Source organism: Manacus candei, unplaced genomic scaffold (assembly GCF_025592945.1).
Source record: "Manacus candei isolate 608988 ecotype Guabito, Panama unplaced genomic scaffold, ASM2559294v1 h1tg000050l, whole genome shotgun sequence".
Classification (NCBI taxonomy): domain Eukaryota; kingdom Metazoa; phylum Chordata; class Aves; order Passeriformes; family Pipridae; genus Manacus; species Manacus candei.
In genome coordinates, this window is record NW_026138098.1 from 21,484,326 (window position 1) to 21,500,342 (window position 16,017).

Sequence of the window (16,017 nt, forward strand, 5' to 3'; positions counted from 1 at the left end):
GCAACACCATATGTAAACGTCAAAAGAGGATAGATTAGGACGAAAGGCTTTTCTAAGATTTTAAACCCTCCAGACTTAACACCACATCAGGCAAATGCCAAAACCCCAGGTAACTCAGAGAAGAACAGTGGCAACATCTAGTGGCCGTTGAAGCTATAGGTCTGTACTGTCAGGGAATACCCTTTATCTTTCCTACATACCACATAACTACCCTGCTGTGCTCAGTGCTGGACATTCTCCTTCTATCAGGTATGATTGTTTGGGAGTAGATATCCCCACTAGGCACCTTACTATTTTCTGGTTTTAAAACTTCTCTCTGAGGTGCATACTGAAGGCCAAGTTTATCCCTAGCCTGCCGCGTAGGTGCTCAGTAATCCTTTGGCTTGGCAGGCTTTTGTTCCATCTTTCAAAGTCTGTTTGTCTGGCTCCTTCTGACATGATCTGCTGTGAGAGGAAATGACTCTCACTTGAGAAGGTTGTAGAGGTTAATAGGGAATTTAATCAGAGCCCTGGGTACAGCAACCGTCCTGCAATGTGTCAAACCATCTGGAGTCATAATCCTACTATGTCAGCTTTATTAAGCAAAACAAGATGCAGTCCTAATCTGCAGCCTGTGCATCTGCAGACTTATTTCTTTGTGAGCTGTTCTTCTGGTTGGACAGAAGCTCAAGTCTGACATCAGCAAACATTGCTGCCCCTTCCTGAATTTCCTGTCAGCAAGTCAATCAGAAATATGCTGGATAATTCAAAGATTCACCTCCAGACCACTGCATAAGGAACATCTCCTTGCAATTAATCTGAAAAACATCCTCAAAATTATACCTGGACAAATGTCCAGAATCTGCAGTCTAATCCTACAGCTGATTCCAGCATCTTCTGCAGTGCTCAGGAATTGCTGTCTGTGAGTGAGATGCATCTGGAAAAGGTGACCTCCTACCACTTGTCCTAAACTGAACACAATAAACCTCTCGGGAACCAGAAACTGAGTAGACATTAACATGAACTGAGTTAAGGTTAGCACTAGGATTACACTTGGAGCCTGAGGATACAGTGGGATATATTTGATTTTCTGACTGATTTTGTTTTTCTGATCTTTTGGTTAATATTAAGTTGAATCATTCAATGTAAGTTTATAATGATTTAATAGAGCTGACAAACTTCCATTGATATCAGATTTACAAGCAGAGGGTAGGTTAGAGCAGGCTGAGGAGCAGTGATGGGGCAGCCAGCTCGGGCTGGGCCATGAATTTCTTCACCCTGTCAGTGAGCATTTTATAGACTGTAGTACCAAAGTTTTGGATCTCACTTAAGTTTTTGCTTGCATGGGGCTTTTTTTATGTATAGGGGCTTTAAGTCCAACTTAGGTGTTTTTATCCCTGAGATATCCCATCCTTTTTTGGACTCTTTATATTCTCTTGGCCTTAGGAGTTTGATGATAGTGCTAACTACATGTGCTGTACACATGGCAATTCCTCCTGGGTGCCTAGCAAAGAAAGTGAAAAAATACCACCTGTAAAGTGCATATCACAAGTTTATTTTTCTGCACAAACAAATAGAAAGTGATTTTAGATTGGAAAAAAAAAAAAGGACAAAACAGAAAAGGAAAAACAGGATTTCCATAAACAAAGATGCCAGCTCTGGTCTTCTGAGATCACATCTTGCACCAGACAGAGCACTAATGCAGAGCTCCCATTTTCAGAGTACTGACAGGTCTCTTCTAGGATCTAGATGGGTCTGATAGGGGGTGCTGGATATTATAGCAAAAAGGGAGCATATTCTTTACAAAGGACAATCTTGCCGTGCACTGTGCTCGTGTCTGGTCATCAGTGACTCCTCATCACACACAGTCTCTTCTGAGATTCTTCCTCTCAGCTGCTGCGGGATCTTGAGGTTATCTCTGGTAAGTGTTCCCATAAATTCAGAGGGAAAGGACTGTTACTTCTGAAGCAAAGATAAAACCCCAGAACTGCCACAGCTGCAATGTGTAACCTGCAGCATGATAGAGAGGAGGGATGATAGGCAGTTTTAAATCAGAGCCCATGCAGACATCTTCAAAGGGGACACTGAGGTTTGGCCTACCACTGCAGCTTATAACTTAGCAGGTGGGACATAAAACTTGTTAAACAACTGGGTTTGTCTGTGCTTGTTCAACAGCTGAGGAATTAGACATTTGGAGAGGCTCAAAACAAGCTTATATGCTTCAAAAGTATTCCTTGTAATATCACCTGTGACCTTTCTAACAGGCTAGCCACAATATTTTCAAGAGCAGACACTAGCAGAGCTGCTTAAAGCCAGCACTAGTTCAGGTTTCTTCCTTACAACTTAACAGATGCATCTCAGTATTATTTCTCATCTCATCCTACTTGCAGCTACAGGCCTTCTTTGGAATACACCACAAGCAGTGTAGGCCTCATCTGCAACACCCTCTGCTTCTGCAGATCATGTTCTGTGTCAGCATAGGATCCAGAAAAGTTTGTAAAGGGCTGAGATCCATTACACTACTTTGGATTTGCTCCTAAACATAGCTTTGAACCAAGGATGTAAGTAAAATGCAGGATTCCCAGCCTTCTGGTTCTTTCTCTTCCTCTTATGTTTAATATTCGTTCTCCAATCGAACCTACCTTTTTTTTCATCTCCTGCCCATTACATTATCAGAAATGATGGGGTAAGTGCAGTTATTCCACTCACTTGGGTCATGACATCTAACACTGAGCAGCGTTTGGCCATCACGCCTTGGCAGGTATCATTGTCTCCCGGAAAGCTGGAGTGGGATCACTGAAATACTAACCACATGCAATCTCCCTTACATACTAAGGCCAGACATCTCTATTTTTCCAGTGGCAAAATGAATTTCCTGAGACACTCAGGCCCTGAGAGCAGTTAACTTTAGGGGCCTCAGGGAAAGGGACACTGGAGTAAGATTCAGACTTTCTGAGATTACTTCTTCACTGCAGAATTATCTTGAGCACCCTTTCTCTGGTCCACACAACCCCTCTCTACACCCGAGTTCAGTAATGCTTTCAGCCTGGGCTGGCTTGTCTGTCTAAGGCTAGTGGCTTAAACCACTAGCCAGTGACAGACAACTCTCCACAAGGAGATGAGACAAAGCTTTTGGAGCACTGCTAGTCGTTGAGTTCCTTCCCACATCTTTCCTAGATAAAATAGAAGACTCCTCCTTCCATGTTTGGGAAGAAACACAGATTTTCAGTTTACTTTAGCACTCAGGATGTTTTTTCCAGAAATGCTGGCAATGCAATGCAGTACGGGATGAGTGAGAAAGCAATATCCAAGATAAGTTTTGTAGCATGGCTGCTCTCCTTCACTGGAGCTAAGTGGATTCTGGTGATCTGAATTAACTCCGTGGTGAGGATTTCTCCTGAGACATCCTCTCTGGAGCTTTCCAGGGACACAAACAATCCCCTCAACAATTCAACTTGGCTGCTCCTATGTCATACAATCAGGTGCAGCACCTATTCTGACTCAGCCACACCTTTGTCCATTAACTCAAGGTGTTCCCAAAGGTTTTCTGATGATCCTCTTCCATGGCTGATAGTGTACCAAGTGTAAGTTCTGTCCTCCTCTCTCCTCAGCATGCTCATCCTATGCTTCAGGGCCCCCAGGAATGTGCACTGCAAACACAGGCCTGCAGAACAAGTCCGGCCAGAGTAAAGGATTCAAAGGCAGGATTGTGTATTACTTCTCCTTTTCTCTCATTCTCTCCCTCCCAAGCTTGTCCAGGATTAGAGCTGCTAGGTTCTCCACCCTTCTTTTTCTTCATGGGAGAGCACATGTGAAAAATCTCAAGGTGCTCACACCTTGAGCTTGGAGGCTCTAAAAGGACTTTAGAGCCTCCAAGGAAAAGTGTAGGCAGCTTTCATGAAAAGAGCTACACATCATAAGCTCTTGCCGTGCAGAGGAAGGTTGGCTCAGACTTAGTGTGAAACCATACTTAGCTGCACTGCTTATAGACTGCATCAGCCCCACTTGCACTCCTTTTTTTCTCCCCAGAACCTACAGTTTTGTATATCCAAAGTTTGTGCACAGTCCAGTCAGAGAACAGCTACTGCTTGAAGGAGAGGAGTGAGTTTTGTGGACAAGATGGACACTTGTCTCAAGTGGGGCTATGAGACTCGTTCTGCCTCCCATACATATTCCTAAGGGTTTAGCAAAAGGCTGGGCAACCCTGACCCAAGAAGAGGTGGCAAGCCCCTTCCCTGCAGCTGGGGCATCTGTTTGGACCCAGTGCTTCAGGAGCAATGCTTTCTTGGTGTACTTGTGGGATTGCACTGTAAAAGTGGTTGGTGGAAAAGGAGGAACACAGGCAGAAAGTAAATGGCAGGGGTGTGTGTAAACCAGAGTAGGGATGACATGCACATACACATGCACAGTCCCTATTAATATGCTGAATTCTTCCTTGGGAAATGGAATGCTTTCTTCTTTAGTGTAGAGATTAAGTCGGAGGCTAGCCTGGGACATTCAGGGAATAACCATTACTCTTTCCCCAGTATCGCCAGCAAACTGAGCTCTGTATGTGTCTGTGAGTGCAGATCTTCGGGATTCTCAGAGCACTTCAGTTTTTACCAAATAGACCCCAAGGATACCTAAATCATTTAGTATGAAATTTTACTTGTGACTTTCTGTTTTCCTGACCTCCACTTCCATACTGAGAATGTCTGTAAAGGGCCTCTGTCTTCCAGCTCATCACAAAGTTTTCAGCAAGTATTATGTCATGACCCATTTCTAATCTAGCCACACTTCCATCCTAAATAAACAAAAAGATCATATGCAAATGCATTTTCGATCCTGCCTCCTTTTAAAGTCAACTGTACCTTCTCCCATGCAATCCACCTTTGTACTTACAGCATCCATATCCTGTTCCAGTGGGACTAATGCTGCAGAGCCTTTCTTTGTGCCAACCAGCCACTGCCTGAGCTTAGCTTTGATTTTGTGTATCCTCAGAAATTGATACTTCCTTTTGCAGTTTCCACAGCTGGTGATAGCCCCACCGAGTCCACTCAAAGGCCCTCTTTGGCAAAGTGCTTCCAGACCTAAGTCATGTTTTGTATCAGCTGGAATGACTCTCCCTTTTACCCCCAGCCCTGCTGACTGGAGGAATGGGGCACACACGGCCACTCTCCTGCACAGGGCACACTGGCCACACGTGCATGGGCAAACACCACCGCTCACTCTGCTCTCTTGCTTTCTCTCCCATGCCCTTCCAGAGGGAAGTCTGGGAGAGGTGCCTAAGGTGAAACCCCACTTATACTTTCACTTCCTGCTGAGTGTTGCTGTGTACATGTGTGTGTGCACACAGGTGCATGTGTACAGACTGACAGGCTCAGAGAGGAGCAGTCTAACAGGAAAGGACTTCTGTAATCCCACCTCTCACCCTTTCTTCTGGGAAAGCTGTTGCCCCCCAGTTTCCCTCCATTCAGGAGTGACTCCAAAGCCCTTGGGAAAGGAAAATGACTGCCTCCTGTGTGTCCTCCTGTGATACAACTCCTGCCATTACCCCCTCCAGAGGTGAGTTTTGCTGCTGTGTACAAGTTCCCAGTCTCTGTATACCACACATGTACCCTTTCTCCACATTCTTCCTCCTATTATAGCCACAGCCAGTAAGCCTTTCTGTGAAGTTTCCCACCTGAGACCAAAGGGAGGCTGGGGGAGAGGGTGGTGCAGAAGGGGAGTAATTAGGTTTGGGTTTTTTTCTTCATTTTGTCACTCACCCCAATGTACTGAGCTGACATGAAAGACAAAACAAGCACTATCTCTGCGGGGCCACAGACGGGATGGGAGGAGTACCTGCCTCAGTGGTGGCCAAAACTTGGCCTCCACACATTGGCCTGCATCCCTGTTCTTGCTGCTGAGAATTTGGGCCTGGCCACCTGAAACCGAGAGGCAGAGGCTGGATTTGGAGAAGGCCCCTGGCCCACCTGACCAGGCTCTGGGGAGCTCTGATATGGTTTTGGGGACTGGCTGAGCTCCACCTTAAAGGGTGCCGGTGTAGCAGGGGCAGAAGAGGCCATTTCTGTTCTCCACAGTGGCTCATCCAGCGTGGTTGCTGAGCGGGGCATAAGCACGGTAGGTGCCAGGCTGCTAGAGGCTGGCATGGGAGCCGGAGTGGAGAAGCGACGAATCTCCTGGGTCTTGGCTGTTTTCACGGGCACCTGCTTGGCTGCCATGAAGGATGAGCTAGCCTGCGGGGCTGGCTGACCAGAATTCTGAGTGCTGGGGCTTGGGGGATCCCCAAAACAGAACATGGCTGACTTTAATTGATAGGGCTGGTGGCGCATTATATCAATGACCTTGATCCCTGATTTCTGGCCAGGTGCCTTTTTCACTTTGCTCTCTGCTTTGCTAGCCTGAGATTTGCTGGCTGCCAGGGGATAGAAAGGGGAATGCATTGGGTTGTAAGCTATTGGAGGGGGAGCCCGGATGTTGGGTGAATATTTCCAGGATGAGGGTAGAGAAGGGGAAGGAGAGGGGGTCCTGGGCTTGGGGTCCGGCTTCGGTGTTGTCTCCACCACATATTTGTCCATGCGGCTCTGGCGTTTGGCAAAAAGCTCTGCCCCCTTGCCTTTAAGCTGAGGCATGTCCTGGGCCCCATTTACCAGTCCAGCATCTGGCTTAGGAGCCACTGGAGGTGGGGTCTTGAACTTACGGCCCGAGGACTGCATGAAGTTGCAGGCCTCAGCACCCAGGCTGAGGAAGTCTTCCTCAGGCCCAGACTCAAAGCCTGCCCCGGGGTGGTCACCTTTCGGCTTCTCATCCAGGTTCTGCACCAGAGACAGGAGCTCAGGATTGGGTGAATTCTTCTTCTTCTCCTCAATCTTACTGAACATGGGTTTCTTGTTGCCCCGCCGGCGAGCCTCCTGCAGGATCCCTGTGCGGGGAGCTGGCACAGCAATCCTCTGCTCCCTGGAGGTTAAGGGCTCCGAAGGAGGCCGTGGCATTGCTGGAGTGATGGCAGGAGAAGGCTGCTTTGGCACAGGGGAACTGCTTCTCATGTGCTGTGATGGTGCTGGACTAATATACAAAGAAGAAGAGGCTGTTCCATGGACTTGTGGCTGGGATGCTGCAGAGGCCACATCCCCTCCTGGCTTTGAGGGAGTTGACAGAAAGATAGAAGTTGTGGATGTCCGAGCAGTGTTGGCAGAAGGCTTAGTTTCTGGAGAACTTCCTCCTTTTGGCTGTGACTCCAGTGGTGATGTTGGCCTTCCTGGTGCAGGGATATACAGAGATGTGGAGGAGCTGACTGCACCACGGTGTGTTGGCACTGGTGTGTTGGCAGGAGCCGGAAATGAGAAAGGGGAAACCACTGTGCTTTGCCCACTCAGATTTTCACTGGGTTTTTTGGGTGCAGATGGCCTAAAGATGACAGAGGATGTTGCTGGGCGTTGGCCAGAAAAGCCAGGAGTAAAGGGCCGTGCAGACCTGTTAAACATGCTTGTTGAGCTTGCAGAGAAAGGGTCGGGGGTGCTTGGGGGAGGTGGGAAGAAAGTGGGGCTAGGAGCAGCCTGAATCTCAGTAGGGAGGGTGGCTGGCTGCTTGCTGGGCACTTGCACACTTTCCAGGTGGATGCTGAGGGGCATGCTGTCTGCCTTCTCCTCTGGCACAGGCATATCTCCGTTCACTGTGCCCTGCTTTGGCTGGGCAGCTGGGTCAAGCTGGGGGCTCTTCTGCACTGGAGCTTTCTCAACTGTGTACTTCCCAGCCCGTTCCCTCTGCTGCTCAAACAATCGTGCTCCTTTACCTGAGGCTTCACTCAAACCTTTTTGCTTCTCTTCCTTCTGTTCAGTGTCAGACTTGGACTTCTCAATGTCTAGGTAAGTGTTGTCCCAGTCTGAGTGGTTAGTTAGGCTTCGGGCATCAGAGAAACCTTCCTCATCAAATTCAGACTCGCTAGTTGGAAAAACTCCGTCTTCCTCCTCGTAGGAGCGGTCTTCGTCGACACTCCCAAAGCTTACCAATGTATACTTCTTAGCCCTCTGCCTGCGCTTCTTAAACATCAGCACCCCCTTGGAGTGGGGGTTGGGTGCATCTGTCAGCAGAGATGCAATGGTTCTGCACTTGGTTTTGGCTTCTTTCACGTTCTTCTCCTGGATGCTCTCGTGGCGGTGGAGCTCTGAAAGAGAGAGAAAGAGGCAATCTCAGCTCAGCAAACGGCTGGGTGGGCAAAGGTGGACAGTGATATGGCAGTAGGTGTTCTAGTGCCCATGGGAGGAAACACCTTCCCCTTCTTTTTCTTTCCCGCTTTTGCTGATGATAGGGTCTTTAGGAACTGTCAATAGAAACCCAGGAGCAGTTTTCTCTTTCCCTGCAAACACAATACAAGTAAATGCAGGTGTGGGCAGGGAACTTCTCCCAGAGGGAGGAAATCCCCTGGGATTTCCTATTTCTGGAGGAGGTGGCTAAGAGTCCCAGGCATTTTTACAGTGCCTGGGAATTTTTACCATTTACTTATAACCCTGAAGGTGGAGCCCTGCTTTCTGTAGACCTTCCTCTTAACATATAGAGGACTCCCAGGAACAAGTAATATCTCTGGCCCTGAGAGTTCAGGAAACAGCCGCTGCTACTGTTAGCACCATGCATGCGTGCAACAGGAGACATGCTCTGCAGGCACAACCAGGCTTCTCCTGATCTGAGCCCTGCAATGCCAGCCACAGTCAGTGTTGTGCAGCAGCCTTGTGTTTAGGGGCTGTTCGCTGCTCTGCAGCAGCCCTGCCACCACAAGAGGCAAAGGAGGCATGCTCTCACCCTTGCTGAAGTCCCTTCCCTGTGCCCCATGCCCAGCAAGAAAGACAAGTATTTGCTCCTGACCAAGAATCCTAGACCCACACAACTGATCAGCCAGGCCAGAAGGAATCCACTTAGACAGGCTTGCTTAGACAACACCACTTTGGACACTGGCATATAAGTGTGGGATAATCATTTTCCACCTGCTCTGCCAGTCCAGCAGTCAGTAAAGCCCTGAGGAGTAATGTTGTGTTCTCTGTCTTTGTGTGCAGGGAAAACAGGCAGTGAACAAGATTCAATAGTAAAACCAAACTCAGCTGCCCTAAGGAAAGTATGGATTGTCTTGAGTCAGTGTTGAAGTAACAGAAATCAACACTAACCTTGCACAGAAAAAAGCCCCACATAACTAAACCATAGACTAATTTCAGTTTTCTTTCAATTCATCCTTTTCCTTACTCCTGTTGTCTTTTTCCCAGCACAAAAGTGCAGATGAAACAACCATCCACTGTCTAATAATTTTAACACATAAAAAAATGTGTTAACACTTTGTCCAGCCCTACATTCTCAAGAAAGAGGTAAAAAATTATGCCCTGCAGAAGAGGAAGAGGGTGGGAGGGGAGAGGAGAGCTACAGGCAGTGCTGGGGGATGGTGTTAGCTCAGAGATGATGGAAGCTGCTCAGTCCTCTCAGGATCTCACTTCTGACCATTCCTCTCCTTTGCACCCAGAAAACTGGAAACAGCAAAATCAATGCTGAAAAAATGGCTCACTATTTGTACTTGCATTTGCAAAGTGAAGGCTCTCTGCGAACCCTTCCTGACAGAGTGACTCCACCCTGCTGAACCAAGATTGAAGTAGTGTCCAGGTTTTTGTGTTTTAGTGCTCTTCAGGGCAGTCATAGACTTGCTCTCAAAGACCTGCTCTCCATAATGGAAACAAGCTGCAATCCCTGAAGGACTGTCCACTCCACTTACAAATCAGCATGTGTGTGTCTCTGGGGGTTGTTCACAATGGAGGAGATAAGGGAGGTTGCTACAAGCATCCTTGCTACAAGCTATGAAAGCTCACCTCGTGGTATTTGGGTTGTAAATTTACAGGGAGAAAGAGCAGCACTACGGAATCTTAGTCAAGTGCAGAATATGGAAACTCTGGCCCCTGGATGACTCACGGGTGGATTTCTGGCATCAGGAACTAACAGCAAGGGAGCTACAGCATCCAAAGGGAGGGTCTGTGCAGCCCCTTCTGACAGCAGAGTACTATGAAAGCACCAACTCTCGAGTCTGGGCTAGCAAATACTGTCAGACAAAATATAAAATAGACAGTCTTGGCTATAACTCCACCAGCTCTTGATCCTGGCTTAGTATTAGCAACCATGGAAAGTTGTTCTGAACTGCCCTGTGCTCTGAAGCAGCTGGCAAGTAAGGCCCTCTGGGACCTGCTGCTCACCTCAGTCTTCTCTTTTTCATACTTTCTTCATCATCAAAGGCTAAAGCACATAACTACTTATACCAATCCTCCTAACAGAAAAATGATCATGCTATTCAAATTACAATCTTCCACAGCAGTTTAAGAGAAAAGAGAAAGAGAAACCTTCCTGAGATGACTTGCTGAAGGTAAAAAGCAAGAGTGAAATCAGAATAGGCAAAAGAATAGGGGAAGGAGAGTAGAGTAAAAAGGAGAGGAAAGGAAAGAAGGAAGAGAGAAGAAAAAAGAAAAAGAAGAGAGAAAGAAGAGAAGAGAAGAGAAGAGAAGAGAAGAGAAGAGAAGAGAAGAGAAGAGAAGAGAAGAGAAGAGAAGAGAAGAGAAGAGAAGAGAAGAGAAGAGAAGAGAAGAGAAGAGAAGAGAAGAGAAGAGAAGAGAAGAGAAGAGAAGAGAAGAGAAGAGAAAAAAAGAAAAGAAAAGAAAAGAAAAGAAAAGAAAAGAAAAGAAAAGAAAAGAAAAGAAAAGAAAAGAAAAGAAAAGAAAAGAAAAAAGAAAAGAAAAGAAAAGAAAAGAAAAGAAAAGAAAAGAAAAGAAAAGAAAAGAAAAGAAAAGAAAAGAAAAGAAAAGAAAAGAAAAATCATAAAAGTACAGACATTTGTACCTGCATAAGGCTGATCCAAGCTTGAGAAGGCAGAGTCCAAACCTGGAGAGCTGGGCATGTCACAAAGCCCGTTTAGTTCACAACTCCCCATAAACAGAGAGAGGCAATGAGAGAGGAGCAAAGCAGTTCCCTGCTGGAGTAGAACCAAAACTCTGAGATGTCCAAGCCCTTTCCTATCAGTTCCACAAGCCTTTTAAAGCCTCTCTTTTGTCTCATAGGCATTACTGTTGAAAGCCATGAGGTCACTTTGTCTATTTTTGTCTTTGTAGCTTCATCACTGAGCAGTGTGATGGACATTGTCACCTGGCACTTAAACACCCTCCTTCTTTTCCCCACCCTGTACTCTGTGTGAGGAGAAACTCCTCTCTATTATTTTAAAATAAGAAAATAGAGTCTATATTCTTGCAGCTTCTGTGGTGCAAGCTTCAGGTTTGAAAGGTGCAAACTTCAAGTTAGTGTTACCAATTGTAACACTGTTGTCACAGAATTTCTGTGCCAAAGAGCCCTTCAAAGAGATGAAACTAACACAGTGTGTCCAGCATGGACAGGCATAAGAAACCCACACAGAAGGAAAGCAACTTTCCTTGTCTTAAATCCTCAGAGAGCACACAGCTCCAGGCAAACATAAGGGAGAAAAGAGAAAGGAACATCTTTCTTTTTGTGTATATGTCAGTTTTCTTCCATGTGTGAGGAGAAACAGTCCATGATACAGATTGCTGTTGTGTACCAAGACTGAGGAATACTTGACAGAGGAGCATTAGGATCCTGGGTGCCTGCAGTGAAGTCGTTTAGTTGAATTAAAATAGCAGAGGCTGTTACCTACACAACTGAAGAGTCTGGCTGTGCGCAGGGAGGGTGACGGAATGTTTGGAGGCCAAGAAGTGGTGTTTTGGCATCACCATTCAAAGCTCCAGCACTGGAGACTGAGGTGTTGAGAGATCAGATGCTGGTAGTAAGGACTGTGGTGGACAGGGAGGAAGGGAACAGATGGTAAAGGGAGTCTGCAAATCTCTGCAGTCTTGGCCTGCTCAGCACCTCCTCACACTTTGCCTTACTGCCTCTTCCTGTACTCCAGCAACAGCCCCAGTGAGAGAACCCCAGAGCCATGGCCAAAGGGGCTGTGATTCTCCCCCCCCAGCAGCACCAGCCTTAGCAACTCTGCAGCCTAGGACTTGAGCAGACCTGCAGTGTTTGTGAGTCTAGAAGAATGAAGGTCTGACCATACCTCCTGAAATCCAGTGGCCATCGCTGCAGGCCGAGGAGACAACTCCCCCAGGCAACGTTGCTATGGGGAGACTGTCATGGCTCATACAGAGGCTCTTACAGCAAGAGCAATGAAAGTGCTTCAGTCTCTTCTTTGATGAATATACATATAGGGAAAAATCCTCTTTGGGGAAACCTTGTAATACCTGATACATGCAATTGGAATGGGAATACAGCTCCGTATCTATTAAGAATATTCAAATGGAATAGATAGGAGAGTAAAAGGAAGAGTTACAAAACTCTCATAAATTCTGTTGGTGTGGTGGATAATTTCTATTGAATTTTTTTGTCCGCATTTAAATCACTAATTTCATGTCCCCGCTGAATTCTGTTGGAAAAATCCACAAAAAGGAAAGATTTCTATTAAGCAAAGCCTATGAAGATTTTTCTATGAACTTAATTTAACAAAATTTCACTGAAGTGAAATGAATTTTGTTACTAATTACAGTGAAGAGAAGTGTAAAAAGTATAAGTCTTTTCAAGATAAGGCCTTATTAAAAGAAAGCACTTTAATATGTGCTCAGGAAAACTACTGAACAAGCAGGCTTATGTGATGTCAGATACTGTTCATGTTCTCTAGGAAACAAAAAATGGTAAATTTTATTACCAAAAATCAAATTCTAGAAAAAACATTACCATAGAAAATAAGCACTTTGGTAATTTCAGACATAAAGAGCCTGTTCCTTGTGATGAAATGCTACTTGTCTGCTATTTTTTTCACATGGGATCACCTAGAATTTTGTTCTTTGAGCTATTTATGTTAGACAAGGTCATTTTTCCATGGCTAATGTTGCAAATATCTCAGTAAGTCATCAGAGGCTATAGACATCTCATACTTTTCATACCTGGAGTCCTTTCAAAATAAGATTTGGATGGGTTATATTGACCTTCTAAATATTCCCCTGTTGAAAGCTTCAACCTTTCAAGCTTTGATCACTATTTAAACTGCAAACAGTTAAGCAGAGGAGTATATATTCTTTTACTTGAAAGAAGTGGTAGAACTCTCAGGATAGGAAACATGTCTCTCATTCTTGGATATTTGCACGCTTCCATCACATAACCTGTGCATAATATAAAACACAGATATGGCTTCAGCTCCAGTTTAGGATGCTACAGGCAAATGCTTCAGTCCTACTCAAGTCTGCAACACTTAAGTACGTATCTGAGGTCTGAGGTTAAATAGTTAAATACTTGTCAAACCAGTATTTATTCTTAAATGGCTAGTGATTTTAAGTGTCCCAGTGAGACACTACCCCACTGCAATGTCCTGGTTTTTGAAAAACAGGAATCACCTTTTCTGCAGATGAGTTGACAGCCCATGGAAAAAAAAAAACCAAGCCCAGTCATTTTGTAGATTTTTGACCATTCTTAGCCACGCTGATCTTGAAGAGCTCTGTGAGGCAGAGAGGATATGGAGACATCACTGTGCATGGCTGCAGTACATTAGTCTCATGATATCCTGCTTGAATAGCTTGTTCACTTAAAAAATCTCCCTCAGTTGAGAGAGAGTTTGCCTTTTTTCCTGAGCTCGATGTAAAAACGTCCTCAGTGCAGGAGGCAGCACACATGGCCAGTTTTTCTGTGCTGAGGGCTCACACTCAGGCCCTGGATATTCTCTACATAGTCTTTTGCAACAACACTGCCAAAGAACAGCTTTCTTTTACCAGGACAGCACCTGTTGAATGCACTAGTCTTTTGCCATTTTAGCCCAATTTCCTAAGGAAGGTTTTTGCAATCATGGTGTGTGTCTTTTGATATTACCCATTTCATGCTAATAGCTTTTGAGCCCATGCTAATTTTAAGTCTGAAGTCACAAAGGTACAATGTTGGTACAATGTTTGTAAAAGTTTATGTGGGAATAAGTGGCTTGACAAAGCTGATAGACCCCACCACAGGAAGCAAGAAGCCTGAGTGCAGTCTTAATCAGGCATCAAAAACTGAAGAACACACACAACAAAGAGATTATGCATTCTCATTTTGATTGTGAGAGACATCAGACAGATTTGCATTTGCTAGACATGAGAGAATGAGATCTCAAATACAGAACATTAATTAAAAGGACACTAGGATCTGCTAATTCTGCTATGTCTGACAGCAGGATACTGATTCACTGTCTCTTTGTCTTTCATGTTTCCAGAATCTACTGTGTAGTAATACAGACAAGTATATGTTCACCATCTGGGTATGTGGACTTGTTTAATCCTGTAGCACTTGCCATATATTCTTGTTATCCAATTGATTTTAGTCCTTTTCTGCAGCTATTCAAGTTCCAACTACATTTAAAAGTCTAGCTTTTCACACGACAACCATATACCCTCCATGTGTTATGTCATCTGGTGATGAATACACAGCAAACTCCACTGAATCCCCAGGCCATCCATTGAAAATGGTATTATTGATATTTCCTGTTACTGCTTGCTAAATACAACAGTCAAGAGAAACAAAACACATTTACAATGCTTCACCACCAGGCACTGGCAGCTGAAAAAGCAAATAGGAAGACAATAGTGGTTTACCTGGGAACACTTTTGAGCTCCTCAGTCCAGGTAACCCACGTCCCTCCCCTGTGTCCCCCACACACCTGGGTTTCTGTGGGAAGGAAGACCAGAGGAAAGCTGCAAGGTGTCTCAGCTAGTGTCCCGTTCTGAACAGTGGCGGTTTCGGGGCTGTGGTGTGCCCCACAGCACATACTGCTCGTTCTGTCTAGATGCAGCCAGAGGACAAGATCCACTGACAGAAGAGAGGAGGGTTGGGATTTTTAATCATCCGTCTCCTTGCCAGTCATATAACATTGAGGTGGAGAGGCCCTTTGATTGGCACGTTAGTGTTTAAAGCTACATGGGTGAAAATATAGAGGTAGTCCTGTTAGATTCAGAAGCCCAGTGAAACACTACTACCAGCTTAGCCAGTTAGCTAATATGACATCATGAACCATTAATAGGTGTATGTTTTCTGTTCTATTCTTAGCCAATTGTGCAGTCACCTTACAGTAGTCCTATCTCATCCATATTTCTCTCGCTGGAAAAGTCATGTGGAACCATATCAGGTATCTTAGAGAAGCCAACATGTACTGTGTCCTCCGTATTTCTTTAGCCATGAATTCTTATGTTACTGAGCAGGTCAAAGACTCTCTCTCTTTCTACGTTCTATTAGTCCATGTTGATTTTTCCACAAAGTATGCTCAAAAGAACTACTTCATTCACCTAATTGAGGCTAAATATTTATTATTAATTTTTTCTTATCCTCAATGTTATTAGAAGGGTATATTCTTGCTCTCTTTCCCTGAAACCCTTCCCATTATTCCAGGGTATTTATCAAGGACTGAGGACCATTCTGATACAATTTTTATTAATTCCTTACATTTCACCTCTATAGAGAATATGATTCAGCCTTGTCCTTTCAGTATAGTCTGTGTATCAAGATATGTTAAATCTACTTGCCCTCATTTCTGCTCCTGTTTCTTTCAAAGAGGTAGATTCTTGGTTAACGTAAGTGGTAGATGCACTGATGACAGTGAAGCTTTACACATTTCACAACAAACTGATCTCCCGTCCTACGATGGATTTAAGTGAAACTGGAGAATGATTATTTGCCAGGTTGACAGTTTTCTCCTCTCTAGCTATAATTTTCTCTTGCTTCTTTTGAGTAATGACTGTTGTTTAATTACCCCTTGTCAAAGTCTCTTTATGCCTGACCCTTTTATGCCTCTCCCTCATCCATCTATCACTTTGTCTCATTTGTGTTGTCCCTGAGCAGACTTGTCCCAGCCCTGTCAGGAAGTCCCATATCACTTTCAGAATTGATGGAAACAACTGGACAGGGAGAGGGATTCCCGTTGCCTGTTTACATTGCGATTTCTTTCAACTCAGCACTCAAAATCCTGGAAGCTAAAACTATCAGCTTAGCTAAGACAGGGGTTATATAGATATAGTTGTT

At 45.0% G+C, this 16,017-nt stretch overlaps 2 protein-coding genes across 3 annotated transcripts in view; one reads left to right on the plus strand and one right to left on the minus strand.

The window, feature by feature from the left end:
* SEC24C (SEC24 homolog C, COPII coat complex component) overlaps positions 1–16,017 on the plus strand; it is a 109,012-nt gene that overhangs the window by 28,728 nt on the left and 64,267 nt on the right. The window lies entirely within an intron of this gene.
* Positions 1,514–16,017, minus strand: part of SYNPO2L (synaptopodin 2 like) — a 38,097-nt gene continuing 23,593 nt past the window's right edge. For both annotated transcript variants that reach the window (XM_051800861.1, XM_051800862.1), the window contains one exon: positions 1,514–8,125. In XM_051800861.1, the coding sequence (XP_051656821.1) occupies positions 5,808–8,125 (2,318 nt within the window). In that variant the 3' untranslated portion in view covers positions 1,514–5,807. The remainder of the gene's footprint in view (positions 8,126–16,017) is intronic.